At 35.7% G+C, this 18,951-nt stretch overlaps 1 protein-coding gene across 1 annotated transcript in view; it reads left to right on the forward strand.

Annotated features, from left to right (window-relative positions):
* The window catches only part of LOC128985055 (nuclear pore complex protein Nup155), a 210,283-nt gene that overhangs the window by 92,271 nt on the left and 99,061 nt on the right, over positions 1-18,951 (forward strand). Inside the window, exons 11-13 of the mRNA XM_054404431.1 lie at positions 1,541-1,646; positions 7,188-7,375; positions 10,617-10,729. Of these exons, the coding sequence (XP_054260406.1) occupies positions 1,541-1,646; positions 7,188-7,375; positions 10,617-10,729 (407 nt within the window). The remainder of the gene's footprint in view (positions 1-1,540; positions 1,647-7,187; positions 7,376-10,616; positions 10,730-18,951) is intronic.

Genomic DNA, 18,951 nt, shown 5'->3' on the forward strand with positions numbered 1-18,951 from the left:
TCGTGATCGTCGGTATGACTCCGCGGTCACGGGGTGATCGCCGGTATGAGTCGCGGTCACGGCGTGATCGTCGGCATGACTCCGCGGTCACGGCGTGATCGTCGGTATGACTCCGCGGTCACGGCGTGATCGTTGGTATGACTCCGCGGTCACGGCGCGATCGTCGGTAGTACTCCGCGGTCACGGCGTGATCGTCGGTAGGACACCGCGGTCACGGCACGATCGTCGAAATGACTTCGTCTCCTGCGTTCGCGGACCTATCGCTCGCAATAGCGGCGTCATCGGCACTCGCGAAGCGGCAAAATCGCCGACGATCGGACCAAATCCCGTCCCGAAAAATTCCCGAATCAAATGTAATCCCATCCCGATAATCGGGAATATTTTTTTCCCGAAATATTCCCGAAATTTCGGGACCCGTCCATCCCTAATTTTATATAACCTCAATGAATTCTAAAAGGCTGAATAAATAATAAATCAATAATATCAATAGTCCTTACATTAAGAGATACATTCGAGCAATAAAAATACAGTATTCTTAGCCATTGCTTTACATTCCACTCCCATCATTAAATATCTACTAAAGTTACTTTCTATATTTATTAAAATTTGGGTTAACATAACCCTATTTGAAAATCATCTATATATATAAAATCCAATGTATGTTTGTATATTTGTATATTTGTATGTTTGTATATTTGTATGTTACATAACCCTATTTGAAAATCAATTACTTTTATAAAATACAGTAATACCTATTGTCGGGATCACGTAAGTTTGCAGTTGAGGGAGGAGCCTATTTACCATATGGTTTTTATTTTTTGTCATATTGGATGTTGATTTGTAGCTTAGTGTTATGATTTTGATATTTCCAAGCTGACAAGTACATGGCACTCTTGTATACTGCATATTACTACAATATTTCTTGTGCTCTTTGGAATTGTCTATAACGATGTTGTGTTGACAAATGACAATAAAGAGATTCTGACTCTGGAAACAGAGAGATAAATTATACTTTGTGATAATAAGGTTAGTGTTGTTGCCTTTTATCAAGATGGGCCACAATGTAATGACAGTGATGGGGGTGGTTGATCATGATGGGCACAGTGTGTTGTCTACATCTTTTGGTTTAAAGTCTCTAACTTTTTCAAGTAGACTCGTTGAAATCCATCCCTTTTCAAAGAATGTCTTATTTTCATCCACACCATTTTTATCTTTAGATGTTTTTGTAAGGGAAAGTCCTAGCCTTTTCGGTACTTTGATAATTTTTAAGATACAAAAGATGCAATGGTATACAATAGGGGTCTGCAGGCCACTCTTGTTTACTTTGGTAGGGTTGGTTACATTTGTGTCTACATAAAGCCATAAAAATGTTGCATGCCTAAGATCTTTTTTTTATTTTCAACTAAAATTTTTAATTCAGTTGTTTCTTTCCTTTGTAATGCCAAAAAAACTGTGTGATTAGTTTTCTGACCATTTAAAAAAAGTTTATTTTCGTTTGTTGGTTTGTTCCAATATATTGTTATGTTAAATTTATTTACAGCTAGGAGAGTGGGCTACCCGTGCGTTCTTCCTCTATGGTGGTGAGCCCAAATTAGCCACAACACAACTCATGAGTCCTTCAAACTTCCAGTACTCCTTGCCTCCAGGTTGGTCCCAAATTCTGTTTGTTATACAGTTTATAACATTTTTAGTTAATTTACCAAAATTATTAAATAGCTAAAATGAGGAAGATTAATATTAATAAAATATCTATTTGTATATTTTATGTTTTAATTTAGATGTTCACGTAATAGGGCTGCTGATATATTAAATTATTGTAGTAAATAAGTACAACTGAGCACCCTGAATATTATATTTTTAAAAGAAGTGACATGTTTCGGACATAAGTCCATTTTCAAACTTCAAATATATTAAATACTTAACTGTTGTTTATATAAATAAACAAACAAACAAGATATACAGATGATTTATAGAATTAGACTGGATTTGGAAAAACATTTTTGTTACTGATTATTTAATTCTAAAATTTGGTCAAAGATTGGGTTTCTTGAAGGAATTTGGCTATTTAAAATATGATTTGGATTTTTTAGATTTTCTTCGCAGGCCTATATGAAATATTCTTCAGTTGAATCCATTTGATTTCCTTCGTTTAAAACTTTTAGAGTTTTCATGTTGTTTTTTAACACGTTCACTGCGTTGTATATTTTCCAGCATTATTCCAATGGTGCGTTACGAGATCTATAGGTCTCGTCGGCTATGATTACCCAGGTGCAATACGAGACCCCGAGATTACGTTGCGCAGTAATCTTTTGCGCATCATAACCTTGTAAAGAAAGGTGAGAGAGCGCTGAGTGTTTGTTTATCTGAACCAGTACAATGTTGACAATCTTCAGCCAGCCTAGGAAGTATATATGACGTCATTGTACGAGACCCCGAGATCTCGTACCGCACAGCTGTAATAGTTCATTATTTATTTGTATTTATTCTTTTCCTACAATAACAAATTAAGAAAAAATATATGTTATCTGTTTATTTACAAATTCCTTATAATCGTAACCGTTATAAAAAATAATATATTTTATCTTTCTTTTATCACTTTTTATAATAATGCGTTTCCTTACAGCTGATATCAGGCTAAATAAAATACAAATGAAATATGTTTACAAATTTCTGTATTTATTTCGTTATAATTTTGGGGTTGGGCTATGACCTCAAAATGAGTGCGTGCCAACAGTGAGTCGAGTGGGCGGGGGGAAGGGATGGGTGCAACCTTGAAGCTATATTTAGACTTGCACCACTTCCCTAAAGGGCTGGGAAAGGGATCCCAATTGCAAAACAAAAACCAATGATACAAAGTTGTTTATCGGAAATTGCTTGTCCGGTTTGACGATTATTTAGCATTGATTTTTTTATGATTTAGTAGGGACCAGGAGAAATATTCGAATTAATGTAAATGATTTGCTTATTTACATCAAAATACAACATTGCACAATCGTGATATTTTAGGTCATTTACCAGTGACCTTTAATACCATCCGTTAGTGCTGTTTTAGAAGAGAAACACGCCGATAGTTAAAAAAGATTTATGTTCCCGTAGTTGAAAACGATAAATATGTAAACCTGTAAAACATTAGATAACTCATAAAAATAACAGCATAAAAATGCCATTATTCTTTCTCTTTGTTCTTGAATTATTTCTTTGGTTTCCTTCTTTCATCCAAGCATTCAACAAAGGTTACTGTGGTTACTAATTAGCCTCATGTAGTGCTTGGAACAATTATTTTTGATACGAGACCCAGGGGTCTCGTATCGTAATAAAGTAAATGTTTATTACTTCAGTGCGTTACGAGATCTATTTATCTCGTTCATTTCATATTTACTAGTTGATACATCAAGAAAAATGCATTATATATGTACAAGTTTAATTTCTTTACGATAACTGTACGCCGAAATATCGATGTCGTAATTTTTGGAAAGAAGCCAAATTATGGGTCCCGCACTACGGGCTAGGTACGATACGAGACCTCGGGATCTCGTAGCGCAGTGAACGTGTTAAATTTGTGTAATTGTGGTTGGTCGATAAAAGGTGTTCAGCAAAGTTTGATTTCATGGATGTTCTGTTGTTACTACTGTTGTTAAGAGCTTGAATGTGCTCTTTGAATCTAGATTTAAAAGAGCGTCCTGTCTGACCAATGTAGAAGTGTTCACAATCAGTGCAGTTAATTTTGTATATGCCAGATTTGTCGTAGATGTCTTGATGTTCTTTATTTGTAGTAATGTTATTTGTTATCATATCGAAAGCGTTATTTTTTGTTTTAAAGCCAATTTTGTATTCAGAATTTTGAAAAGTTTTTCTTGTAGTCCTGTTAAGAGTTGTATTGAATGGGATACTAATGAATTTCTCTTTCTTCTTTCTTTCTTTGTTGTGTTCTTGATTTAGATTTTTCTTTCTTTTGATGTTTCTAATCATATTGTATATGATGTTTTGCTTATATCCATTCCTTGATGCTAAGTATTTAATTTTGTTTAATTCTATCTCGTAATTTTTCTTTGTCATTGGAATGTCCAAAAGATGATTTAGCATGGATCTGAGAGCAGATAGTTTGTATTTCCAAGAATGGTTAGAATTTGATGGTATCATTAGGTCTGATTGAGTTGGTTTTCTGTAAATTTTGAAATCGTGCTTGTTTATGTTTTTTGAAATAGTTAGGTCGAGATAGTTTATTTCATTATCGTTAATTTCTTGGGTAAATTTTATTTTCTTGGACAATGTGTTCAAATGCTTAATCTTTACTTTCCTCTTCATTTCCTTCAAAAAGGAAAATGACATCATCAACATATCTGTACCAATATTTGATTTTTGAGTGGTATGTATTTAAATCATTGTAATTTAGTTTTCTTCAAAATTATGTATGTAAATATCAGCTATCAAGCCATTATAAAGGGGACCCCATTGCCAAGCCTTCACTTTGTTGGAAGAATTTTTGATCAAATGTAAAATAATTTCGGTTTAGGCATGTTTCTGTCAGTTTTGTGATTTCTTTAATTTCTTGTTCGGAAAGGATGTTGCTCTTTTCTAAATCATGTTTGAATATCTTCAAAGTTTCTTTTGGGGGAATGTTGGTATACATGTCCTTGATATCAAAAGATATAAATTTTCAATGTGTTGGTATTTCTTAATTTTTTATTTTGTTTACAAGTTCAATGTTGTTTTTTACGGTGTAGTTTGTATCCCAATTAAGACTGTTTTTAATTTTATTATTTAAGTATCTACAAAGTTTGTATGTGGGTGCTGATCTAAAATTTACAATAGGTCTTATTGGTATATCAATTTTGTGTGTTTTAGGGAGTCCTTTCAACATTGGAGCTTTAGGATTTATTATCTTCAATTCTGATTTTTCTTGGTTTGAGAGATGTTTGCTTTGTGATATTACCTTGTTAGTAGCTTTTGAGAATTCTTGTGTTGGGTCTTTTGTTAGTAGGTAAAAATTGTTACTATCAATGAAAGTTTGTATCTTTTCTTTATAATCAGAATTTCTTATTATGACTGTTGTATTTCCTTTGTCTGCTTTAACTAAAGAGGAATCGTTATCTTTCTATTTTGTACAAATGGAATTAATTATTTTTATTTCTTTGTTTGTGTTATTGATTAATTTAGTATTTCTTACCTTTATGTTGTTTTTGTTCAATTAGTGGATAAAGTTGTTTTTTATCGGCGAGACATGCTTACCTAGATAATATATATAGATAACTTCCCTTACAGCTCCTTATTGATCTTAGCAAGTATTATAATGTACCGTTATTTGGGACAATCTGCTTAAGTCATATGTATTTTATTGCATAAAACATTCTTTCTCACAAAGGCAATGGTGAACAGATGCATAGTCAATCAATAGGTTATAAAAACTAAAAGTAAAAAGTTACAACAAAATACAACAAGAACAGCACAATTGAGAGAAAGTTACCAATTCAAACAAGTTAGAAAAAAGGCAAATTTAAATGAAGATCTTGAAGCAATATCAGAGAAAAAAACAATTAAAAACATTCTGTGTCATATTTTACATAAACTAATGGTCAATTAATGTCACGGTCATTTAGGAAATCTGCCAGGAAGTAATATGATTTCTCCACCAATAATGATTTATTCCAAATTTTAAATTTTGTGGCGTATAGGATTTTATTTTTGAGGGGATCTTATAATATAGACAAATCCCCAGATGGGGTTTTTTTTCTAAATGAGAGTGTTTATGAATTGGATAATTTAGCAGATTTGGGTTTCGGGTATTATAACTATGAGTGGGTCTAAATTCATCAAAAAGTGTATTATTTAAATGAACAAAATTTACTGTATCATAGATGTAGAAAGAAGTCAATGGCATTAATTTTAATTCCTTAAAAGAACGACGACAGCTTGATCCATATTCTGCCCCTATCATCACTCTAATAATACTTTTTTGGACTTTAAACACTTTGCTAATATCCCCTGAGTTTCCCCACAGAACAATTCCATAACGAAGCAGAGAGTGTATATAAGCATAGTTAATAATTTTTAATGTTGCTAGTGTTACTGAATTTTGAATACATTTAATTGCAAACCTAAAAGAAGTCAACTTACTAACCAAATAATGAATGTGTGATTTCCAATTGAAACTTTGATCTATATTAATCCCAAGAAATTTATATTTATCAGTGATATAAAATCCGTTCCATTAAATTGTGGTTATTGTTAATTCTGATGCGGAATTGCATAATGTTAGATTTATATTCATTTAGTAAAAGTCCATTTGATTCAAACCATTTCTTCAGATCTTTTAGTGTTAATTTCAAAGTGTTTTCTAATGCAGACAGGTTTTTTTCCTGAACTATTACACTTGTATCATCAGCAAAATAGTACGAACCTTTTGGAAACATGTGCTGGTAGGTCATATATATATATATAAGAAAGAGTGTGGGTCCTAAAATGGATCCTTGAGGGATGCCAAATTTTACTGTAGCCCAGTCTGAGTAAAAACGGGTTGCCCTCTCACTGATAACTGTTCTCTGCTTTCTCCCCAAAAGATATGATGTTAATAGCTTAAGAGCCGACTCCTCAATACAGTAGAGTCCCGCAAACTCGCCGTAATGTGGACTGGAAGGGTGCCGAGTTTGTGAAATGCCGGGTTATCAGGAACTAGGGTTAAAAATAAGAACAATACAATTTTTAAGCTTTTTAACTGCCTTTTTTATTTATGTTTATAGTACAAGTCAGTATTAAGTCATCAGATATAGTACAACAAATCCTTGGTATGAGTTGCGAATATGAGTCCATTTTTAAATCGGACTCAAAAAATCACTAATTTTCTGAGCCAAGTGATGGCCGAGTTATCCAGACTGCCGGGTTATCGAGAGCCGAGTTTGCGGGACTCTACTGTACCAATACTGCTTGATAATCTAATACAAAAACCGATCCAAACCTAAACCGAACCAAAATGTTGGAAAATGTTACATTCAGACAAGCATTTCAATGGCTATTATGTTGAATACTTAGGCCTATTAGTAAATAATTAAACTGTAAATTTGAAGAGCAAAGATCGTAGAAATAGTTAATAGTTTAATTGGTAGCTTTAATATTTTTTTATCGGCCGTAAAAAACACAGCATATTTTTGCCAAGAGTGGCTATTAATCTTTTATTTGTGTTTTGTTTTCAGGCTTCAATCCAGGTTCAGTTTCCACACCAGTAGGTCTAGGAGGCCGCTCAGCGTATTCTACTCCTGACAACGGCACCATTCAGTTCTCAGCCAAGCACAACGGCCTCTACCTCTTCATCAGCCGTGTACTGCGTCCTCTCTGGAACACCAGGATTGTGCAGAAAGTACACATCAATGGCAAGCAATACGTGAGTTTTGGTACTAATCACTTGTTTTAAGCTACATATATCTATAGCTATAAAAGGCAAAGCCCTCACTGACTGACCCACTCATCACTAATCCTCCTACTTCCCATTTACCTAGGAGACTGAAATTTGGTACATTGATTCTTTAGGCATTACATATTAATAGGAAAACTAAGTAGTTTTATCCTGATCTGACTTTCCGGCTCCGCCCCAAAGCTCTGGAATCTCTCATGTTAACCGTATGAGAATCTATATATTAGTAGGCAAGCATGTTTCTTTAAAACCTTTTTTCTCCGCTCAGATAAAATCTATGCATACTGATACTGTTTAAAAAATGTTTTCCTGTGGGTGTGCAGAATCCCTTTATAAATTAAAATAGGCTAAAAAATAATCACAAAAACTGAATTTAAAATTTTAAAAAATTAACATGGGCCGTATGGGTTGCCATGCTGGTGACGAAATAACAACGAAATATAAACAGAAAATCTAAAGAAATGGAAGAAATTCCAACCACATGTTTTATTTACAGCTTGGGGTGAAAATAGAGAAGTCTGTACATTAGATATTTTGGTTGAGTTTTCGACCACTGGACGACCTCTAGTTCATATTTAAAAGGAATTATTAAATCTTAACAGCTGTTTCAATAAAACAAAGAAGTTGGTTCTGTAATGATCAATAGCATTATAAAGTTACAAGGTTTACCAACAGGGGGCAGCACTAGACAACAGCTAATTTGAACTAAGCAGCAACAAAAACACAATGAGAACTGTCAGAGTCGGATTGTTTACAGTTATGTTTATGTTTTTCTTTTAATAACTAATTTGAGATATTTTGCGAATAGGACAATTTTACTTTTTAGGCACATAATTCATAAACTTATTGACTTTATTTTTTAAATTTTTTAATAAAAAAGTATTGAATGTTTTTTCCAAAAATAATGTCTGGGAAACGGAGTATCGTGTTAATAATTTTAGGGCATTACTGATCAAGTCAATGACTTGGATTGAAGGAATTACAGTAGACCCCTCTTAACCGACCCTAATGGGACCGGACCTAGGTCGGATAACTCAAAAGGTCGGTTAAAACTGGCAATCCCTAAAATCATAACATAATGAAGTGCTATTCATTTGGAATGATATAATCATTATTTTGAAGTCATACTTGCATTATTTATAAAATAAACTACTCTTATCTCCTTTTTCGTATTGATAGAAAAGTCAGAAATAAACACAAAACACGGTTAAGTCAAATAGGCCTACTTTCAGTGGAATATATTATAATACTAGGCAAGAGTCAATAAAAATTCCTATTTTAATAACCTTAGTACTGTAATGTATTAGTTGATGCTTTCCAAATCTATCGTAATACAGTACAGAATCTTTTGTCGAAATTAAAGATACAAGCAACCATTTTGTTACAAGACAGGATGTTTATTTATAGCCTCTCACTGGACGCTCGAGGCACAAAAACTATCTTGACCTTGGAGTTGTTAACCCCCTTCCCTGCCCTCCCAACAAGTTGCGTTGTTTGTTTACTCCAGCGATAAGATCAGTTCTCAAAATCGTAACGCACTTTATGATGTTGTAAATTTGCCACACAGATAACAAATCAGATCAGATGTGCTCGCGCAACTAACGATGATGACAAACTGACAATAGACTATGATATATTTTTAGTGATCAATACAAAATAACTTATTCTTAGTCATATCCATCCTGTGGAGATAAGCGTATGGTTCAGTTCTCATCGCCCAGCGTGGGATTGGAAATGCCGAGATTCCTAGAAAGTAGCGGATAGACCGAACTGCTCTCAAAGCAAGGTCGGTTAAAACAAACTGTATTATTTTACGATGGAAGGCGGATAATCCGATTATCGGTTAATACGAGGTCGGTTAAGAGGGGATCTACTGTATTATTATACCATATGAATGTTTGGAGTACAGTATGTCAATAAGGTGAAAACTATTTGACTAATTTAGCTGATTTTTTTATATTTTTTATTGTAATTAAAAGGAGGTAGCCTACAGCAGAGATAGTATTTTGGTGAAAACATCATGTAGGTTGTTCAAGAGGGAGTTATTTGAAGCTCCTGATAACATGACTGTTAGACAGTAAATTAATGCAAAAGGTAATTCTAGCCTTCAGCGGGCTTATAATAGTAATAAAACACAAAATTATATCGGGCGAAGCCGATGGGTAATAGCTAGTATGTATATATATATATATATATTTAGCTATAAAATTATGATTTCCATTTATTTAAGTGAGGTATTCAATTACATCAGTAGATGTGAAATGGGATTGCTGTTTTGTTTATCATGTCGCTATTATGACATATTACTGATTTCTCTTTGTACAAAAAATGTGACAGGTTGCAGAATGAAACTACAAAATTTGCAACAATAATAATTTATTATAATAAATAACCTAACTTTCGACTAGTATTAACAAATTTATGAACACAAAATTCCAGCTTAAGAAAAAATACAATTCCGAATTAGAATCTGGATTAAGTTATAGGTTTAAAATGCTACGATAAAGATTGTCAAGACTAATTCCATTTTGAGGAAAAGGGGGAAAGCTTAGCCTCCTGAGGTGACGATCACTTGGGACAAACTGTAGTTGCGCAGTTACCGGGTTCAGCGAGGAATTCCAGCCATGCGCGTGACACTTCTGGGCGTTGAGTTATGGTCGCCGGAATATTCCATGGTGAGGCAACTGGGCTGACGCAGAAGTTGGGAGGTTAAAACAGTTCAATATTACAGACCCTCCTCTTATATTTGAAATAAAGCAAAGCTTTTGTGACGGTATTGAGAGGGTTTCTTGAGGGTGTAGCAAAAAAACCTCCCCAGCTGATATGTAATGGGTCTGGGAATTTTTGGGGCCGTCACACAAACACGTTTTGAAAGGTAACATTGTAAGGATATTCAAATTTGAACTGTTTTCAAACATAGGAATCAGGAAGATTGTTTGGGTTACATGACCAGTTTGTTTAGGTTCATGTTTAAATTATCTGTCCAATGCAATAATATATATCTCTCAAGGTATGTTATATACTGAAATTCTGTGTAGTGGTGTTAGTAACAATACAGTATATATATATTTTTTTTTTCACAGCTTTAATAGTGTTTTAGTTTTGTGGAATAGTAGTTCAATTCCAAATGCTTGTAAAGTACAAAAATAAAATATTTCAAGATATGATTATGAAACACATTTTTGACTACTGTATTAAATAATTGTTCCAGTTGGTCAGTAGTGTGACGGGGAAAGAAGTAACTGTAGTTGCATCAAAACTCCTAGCATTGCGATCGTTCCTAGAAAAAAACACTCAGTTCACCTACACTTCAGCGACCCAGAAGTAAGTTCATTAAAAAAACAGTTCATTCTTGTTCCAAGACCCTAACACCTGTTGTCTTGTTTTTATTCCTTAAGGTTGTGCTAATCCCATTTCTCACTTTTTTGTTGTTTGTAAAAAACCATCTCCGTATTTTCTACAATATTTCTACATAATTTCCTAATTAGTGTTAAATATCCTCAGTAGAGATCTATCCATTCTCGATACCACAGACTCTCAGACATTGGTATTGGTGTTGAGAATTGATCGTCCATAAGTAGAAATTAAGGTTCGATTTAAAAATGCTTTATTCATGAGTTCAGTAGCATTTATTGAACAGTGTCAACGATTTCTTTTTAAAATATTTAAAAAATTGATGCACCACTGAATAGGCCTAACCGATTTTTGGGAAAATAATAATTTACTGTCACCATCTCAATTTGGCTTTAGAAGAAGTCTTTCAACAACCTTGGCTCTCACTTAATTTGTCAACTCAGTTTTGGAGGCACTGGATGGATTGCCGAGTGTTGCGGGGTTTTCTGTGATCTGTCCAATGCTTTTGATTGTGTGGACCATCAAATTTTTATCTACAAACTAAACAAAATTTGTGTAAGAGAAAAGGTGGGCCTTCTCTCAAATTACTTACACAACAGGAAACAGCGCACAGTAATTTATAGGGATGGGTTGGTTGTTAAAGTCAGTTTAAGCCGAGAATTTACATAAAAAGTCTATTTTGCGGCAGTTGGTTAGGTGGTTAGGAAGCCATTAAAGGCTTATCAGATGCTTGTTTACCGACTTTCATAATTTATTACTAGGGTAATAATTGCAATAAACCCATTATCAGCAGTCCGAAATCCACTAATAACATTATCAGGACAATAACAATTTTGTCAAAGCCAAGTACTTCCAAGAACTCATTGAGTCAGTAGCTTAGCTCATTAAGTCACATCTCGAAGAACTGTACGTCTACAAGAGCAGTGGGCAAAAATAACGTAAATTCTGTCAAATCTAATACGTCACTCTGTGCTGCATTTTCAATGCAATCGGGCATTAGTAATGAGTTCTTTTTAGACAGCGGTGCATCTTGTCATTTATGTGTTAACGTTAACATGCTTCTGAACGCAAGAAAAGGCCAAGCACTAATGATCACCACAGCGAATAATTAGACAATGGTGACTGATACCGTCAGTGATTTCGAGCTTCCAATATGTATTTCTGGTGAGGTCTCGGAAGTGAGTGTAAGTAATGTACGGTACATTATGTGCCTAACTTAAAAGTTAATCTTTTATCCGTGAGTCAAATTGTAAATAAAGGAAACTGTGGTATTCAATAGTGATGGAGTCAATGTTTTCAATTCAAAAGGTCAGCTCATTGCTTCTGCTTGTTTAATAAACAATCTGTTTAAGTTGGATATGCCTACGAAAACATCTGCATTATCCATGCAAAGCAATGGCTTAACGGTCTGGCACCAGCGTATGGGACATTTGAATTTCGATAGCCTTACAAGATTAATTAATTGCTTAGCTGATGATATCAACATTTCTGGTAGTAAGCCAGAAACAATTTGTGATATCTGTATGTTAGGAAAAAGTCATCGTTTACCTTTTTGTAAGAGTGAGTCTAAAAGCAGTCATTATCTGGAGCTAGTGCATTCTGACTTGGTTGGTCCTATGGAAGTAAATAGTCTTGGAGGGTCTAGGTATATTTTGACCTTTTTTTGGATGATTACAGTCACATGTGTTTAGTTTATTTTTTAAAATCAAAGGACGAAGTCAATGGTCACTTTAAAAACGTTCAAAGAGTATGCTGAAAAACAAACTGACAAGAAGATAAAAGTGGTGCGTACAGATAATGGTACGGAGTACTGTAATTGCACCTTAACTGAGTTTTTTAAGTCATGAGGTATTGTGTAGTGATGGGCGGATCCAAGAAAATGTCGGTACCGGATCCAGATCCGGATCTTGAAAAATTCCAGATACATACTGTCATAAGGGCTTGTTAAAAAAACGTAATTAACAGAATGCCATTAAATCATACTGTTTAAAATTAAATTGGTTAAGTTTAAAGGTTAATATATCTTATATATAGAGTAATCTCTAGTTTTTTTCTCTTTTTAACAAATATAAATATTTCTAGCGCTACAAATTCCATGGGGGTTTGTGGCAGGCACCTTACGACGTCAATAACCTGTATGGTTAGGCAATGTCACAGTACTGTATACTGCGATGTCAATAACCTCTACGGTTGGGCAATGTCAAGGTACTGTAAATTACGACGTCAATAACTTCTATGGTTGGGCAATGTCACAGTACTGTATATTACGACGTCAATAACCTCTATGGTTAGTCAATGTTACAGTATATGCCTCATAATTCTATTCTAAAAAAATATATTCTCATATCCCGATCTTTTCTTAAGATTCGGTGGATTCGAGATCCGGATTCGACAAATCCCTAGTGGTAATATACAGTACTGTGACAATGCCTAACCATACAGGTTATTGACGTCGTAATATACAATACTGTGACATTGCCTAACCATACAGGTTATTGACGTCGTAATATACAGTTCTGTGACATTGCCCAGCCATACAGGTTATTGATGTCGTAACATACAGTACTGTGACATTGCACAACCATAGAGGTTATTGGCGTCGTAATATACAGTACTGTGACATTGCCCAGCAATACAGGTTATTGACGTCGTAATATATAGTACTGTGACATTGCCCAGCCATGCAGGTTATTTACGTCGTAATATACAGTACTGTGATATTGCACAACTATAGAGGTTATTGACATCGTAATATACAGTACTGTGACATTGCACAACCATAGAGGTTATTGACGTCGTAATATACAGTACTGTGACATTGCCCAATTATAGAGGTTATTGACGTCGTAATATGCAATACTGTGACATTGCCTAACCATACAGGTTATTGACGTTGTAATATACAGTACTGTGACATTGCCCAACCATACAGGTTATTGACATCGTAATACACAGTTCTGTGACATTGCCCAGCCATACAGGTTATTGATGTCGTAATATACAGTACTGTGACATTGCCTAACTATAGAGGTTATTGACATTGAGTAAAAAATCGGTCTTTTACATGGATACAGACAGCTTTGTGTTAGTAAAAAAAATCGGGGAAAATCGGAAAAAATGGGATCCATCACAAGATCCGAAATTTTTTGGATTCGATCCGGTGCCGGTTCTAGCTCGGATCCGGCGGATCCGGTAGTCCGATATCTGGATCCGACCATAACTAGTATTGTGCATCAAACTACATGTCCTTAGACACCTCAGCAAAACGGAAAGGCAGAGCGTCTCAACCGTTCACTCCTAGAACGAGCAAGATGTTTGCTGATAGAGTCTGGGCTTCCTTCTAGTTTTTGGGCTGAAGCTGTGAATACTGCTGCTTACCTTCTGAACAGATCACCATGCAGGTCCATGGAACCAACTCCAATACAATTGTGCTCAGGTGACAAGCTTACTCTACATCTCAGAATTTTCAGTTGTTGGGCATTTGCTCACATTCCTGCCGAGAAACATAAAAAGAAAAGCTTAGTTCACAATCTACTCCTTGTATATTTGTCGGTTATTGTCGGTTTAACAAAAGGGTTCAGGTTTTTGATTCTCAGAAGAAAATTACTTTCATATCTAGAGATGTTACTTTTTCTGAAAATCAGTGGGGAAGTTATTTATTGAAAAATGTGAGTAAAGACTTAAATTTTTACGTGTTTCCCGAACCAACAGGAAATGTATCTGATAGTCAGGACAGTACTAGTGGTCAGACACGAACCGGTCCACATGTGTCCAATAATGATGATGTACTTCCAACAGGATTCGGTGTAAACCGAAGTAAAGACGATGTTACTTATGTTACTGACATGAACATTATTCCGGGCCCAACAACTCGACCGCAGCGCATCAGAAACCTCCCGGCTGCGTTGAACGATTATGCTACTTATTCAATCTTCTCTGGCGAACTATCCGATCCAATATTTCGCAAAGAAGCATTGAGTAGTGAGTTCAAAGACTCTTGGAAGAATGCTATGGACTGTGATAAGTCTCAAATCGAAAATAAGACTTGAGAATTGGTCGAACCCCCAGCATTGAGGAAACCTTTAAACTGTAAATGGTTTTTCAAGTCAAAGGAAAATGGCAAGGGTCAGGTAACTTGTGATACTGTAAGGCACGACTAGTTGTTAAGGGCCATGTCATACGAGCGCTATTGCCGTCGCGCAGATGCCGTCGAGATAGCGCCGGAAAAAGTACATGTCATACGTGACGGCAAATGCTTCACGTTGATGCCGTCCCGCCAACGCCAGGTGCCTGTCATACGTAGCGTCTTCTGGGCGCATTTGCCGTCGTGGCAATTATGTTATTACCAAGATGGACATAATCCAGTTAGGTTGTATCAGCTTTTTGCACATTTTAGATACATATGAAGAGTATTATCGGAATCCAAGACGATGGGGAACCCATCCTGTGCTTTCTTCTCGTTTGTCGACAGGACAGTTTCATCTGATGTTCCAGGAACACAGGAAGTATGAAGATACATTTTTTAGTTACTATCAAATGTCGGTCGTACAGAGGTGGCAGTTTTTCAACAAATAAAATTTTCCGTACCAAACATAGTATCAAATACCGTAATGATCACTCCAAAGGTGTTCCAGTTGTTCTGACAGTGCTCACGCGGCAAATGCGTCCCGCTGGCTCTAGCGCTCCGTATGACAGGGTCCCGCGTCACGTGCGCCGCGTCGCTAACGCGACCGTCCGCGTTGGCTGCGCTCAGCGTCCGGCTAACGCGGACTCGCCGACGGCATTAGCGTCCGTATGACATGCTTCATAAGTACCCCATTGCCGGGTCGGAGCGACTTTAACGCGACAGCATCTGCGCGACGGCAATAGCGCTCGTATGACATGGCCCTAAAGGAATCGACCAAAGGAGGGGAATAGATTAGGATGAAACATTTTCACCTGTTGTGCGTTACAGTTCGATTATGTTTCTATTAGCTCTTGTTGCTAAACACGACTTAGACATCAATCAAATGGATGCTCTTTCCACTTTTCTGCAGGGAGAACTGGAAGAGGAGATATACATGTGCCAGCCGCCTGCCGCCTGGATATGAAGACGGAACTTCTAGAGTTTGCCGCCTTCATAAAAGTATATATGGCCTCAAGCAAGCCAGCAGGGTGTGGAACCAAAAACTTGATTCTTGTCTACAAGGTCTGGGACTGAAACAATCCAAATTCGACCGTTTATTATCGAATTGAAGGTGTACTGTTTTTACTCGCAGTTTGGGCTGAAGATATGTTAATATTCTCCAACATCAGAAACTTAAACAGGAGATGAAAACTCAGATGATGAAGTCGTTTAAAATGAAAGATTTTGGTGAAGCGTCTGTCTTGGGATTTCAACTGACCAGGGACAGAAATGAGAAGAAGATATGGTTTAGCCAAGAAACGTACGTCAACAAGATGCTGACACGTTTAAGAATGGACCAGTGCCACCCAGTATCAACTCCAATGAGCAGCAGTGATAAATTTACTAAAGCTCAGATGTCGAAAAATGAAGTTGAAAAGGAGAAGATGAGAATAATTCCTTATCAAGAAGCTATTGGTAGTCTATTGTTTGCAGCCCAAGTTTCAAGACCTGATATCGCATATGCTGTCAGTAATCTGAGTAGATTTAACAACAATCCAGGGATGGAGCATTGGACTGGCATAAAACGAATCTTCAGGTACTTAAAGGGAACTTCTTCGTGAAAGTTACAGTATAATGGTTTTAAGGGGGGAAACTTGTTTGGATTCTGCGATGCTGATTGGGCAAGTGATCCAGACGAAAGAAGATCCGTCACAGGGTACTTATTTATGAAGTGCGATGATCCGATTTCACGGTGTACCAAACGACAACCTACTGTGGAACTCTCGACAACAGAAGCCAAATATATGGTAATTTCTTCAGCTGCTCAAGAAGCATTATGGCTAAGAGGTTTATACATAATTTGCGTCCAGGATTGATTTAATGACTTAAAATGAGGTTACTAACCTGTTGTCAATCAGTCCTATATTGTCGTTGATGACTAGTTTCGGGGCTAAAACCCCATTTTCAAATCTTCTTTTCAGTCGTCATATGTCAAACATATCTTCTTGCACAAGCCGTCGTCAAAATTATTTCACACATACACATAACACATACAAAAATGTTTATAATACAATACAAAGACACATTCGCGTGTGGCCGGCCAAGGACAAAACCAGACTGCGGGGTTTGATAAGACTGTAGGTTAGCCGATGCCTACTTGATGGTGTTGACCTTGGGGGAGGGAAATCAGCTGTTTATCTCGTCTATTGTTCTGTAGGTGTGTCACTCTGTCAAATAAAATGTTTGATCCAAAATTTAACTTCTTGATCAAAACATCATTTGGGAAATTTTTAATTGCTTTGTAAATTTCAAAGGTTTCAAGAACGTTCATTTTGTTACCTTTATTACATTTGTGTAGTACCTCTAAATTATCTATGCAACTCTTGACATTGTGATTTTCGTTCATTAGGTGTTCTGCAAACTTAGATTTTTGTGTTTGCAATTTAGGCTTGGGGAGATGTTCTACATACCTTTAACGAAATGAACAACCTGATCGACCTATATATACCTTGGGACAATCGTTGCATGATAATCTGTACACGCCGGATGTTTCAAGGTTGTTACTATTATCAGGAGGGGATGTGTTCAATTGTTGTTCTAGTTTATTGGTAGTCTTACATGCCAGAATGATGTTTTGTTCTTTCAATTCATTTTTCAAGGTGAAATGTAGATTTATTGCCAAACTCAATGGACACGAAATTAGAAATAGGTTCATCTGGAGACTTTTTGTTCTTCTGTTTATTATCTTATCTATAATGCTGCTTGAGTAACCATTATTTACTGCTATGTATTTTAGAATTGTGTACTCAATGTTGTAATCTTCTTGGGTCATTGGCACCTTTAAGAGTCTATAAGAGTCTATTCACAAAGCTATTATATGCGGCCATTTTATGGGATTGTGGATGATTTGAAGTGGCGTGAATAGTATGGTCGGTGGTTGTGGGTTTCCTGTAAATTCTGTATGTAAGTTTATTGTTATTTTTGATTAATGATAGATCAAGGAAGTTGATAGAGTGTTTCTGTTCAGTCTCCAAGGTGAATTGTAGATTATTATATATATACCGTTCAAATAATTATTGAACAAGTTTAATTGTCTCACATTTCCATTGAATATAACAATAGTGTCGTCAACATACCTTTTATAGAACTTAATTTTACTAGCAAATTTGTTATTTTCGGAGAAAATATGTTCATTTTCAAAATTGTTGAGGTAAATTTCGGAAAGAATACTAGACAGTGGAGAGCCCATAGCTAACCCTTCTATCTGTAGATAGAATTTTCTGTTGAAGGAAAAGTATTTTTGTTCCAAAACTATTTCCAGTAAACTAATCAACTCATTTAGCAGGTTGTTTTTTGTAATTTAAAGAGTTCTCTGAACTGGGATATTTGTGTACAGGTTTACTATGTCTAGTGAGGCTAGGGTGTGTCTATTTTCTATCTTCATATTTTTAGTAAAATCAATCAACTCTAGGCTATTTTTAAGACTGTGGTTGTTGTTCAATTTTATGTTGCTCCGAAGTATCCTGTCTAGTGTTTTTGATATTTTGTATGATGGTGCAGTGGTAAAATTTACTAATGGTCTCATCGGCAAATGTTCTCTATGAACTTTAGGTAACCCCTTTAGTGCTGGTGCTTTAGGCTTAATAATTTTTAGGTGATTACACTTATTCCCATCTAAAATGAAATGAAATGAAAATGAAATTCTAAATTGCAAACACAAAAATCTAAGTTTGCAGAACACCTAATGAACGAAAATCACAATGTCAATAGTTGCATAGATAATTTAGAGATACTACACAAATGTAATATACCCTGCCGCAGCAAACCTGCAGACTAAGCGAATTTCAACTTGTCTGATTACATTTTTACTCAAATCCTTATATATAATTCTGTAAGACTAAATTTTTACCAGAAAATTGTGGACGTCTGGTAAGTCGCAGAAACGTGGGAGGGGTCTTAAATTAAAGGTCTTGACCCCAGGGACTCGGGAAAAATAGCAGAATTCCCGTAAAGTTACCAGAAAACGAGATATAACGTAAAATGTTCTCCATAAGAATAGCATTATAAGCCATTTACTGCAGATTTT

This window comes from Macrosteles quadrilineatus, unplaced genomic scaffold (genome assembly GCF_028750875.1).
Source record: "Macrosteles quadrilineatus isolate MER2022 unplaced genomic scaffold, UCM_ALF_1.0 Scaffold_1__1_contigs__length_201487025, whole genome shotgun sequence".
Classification (NCBI taxonomy): domain Eukaryota; kingdom Metazoa; phylum Arthropoda; class Insecta; order Hemiptera; family Cicadellidae; genus Macrosteles; species Macrosteles quadrilineatus.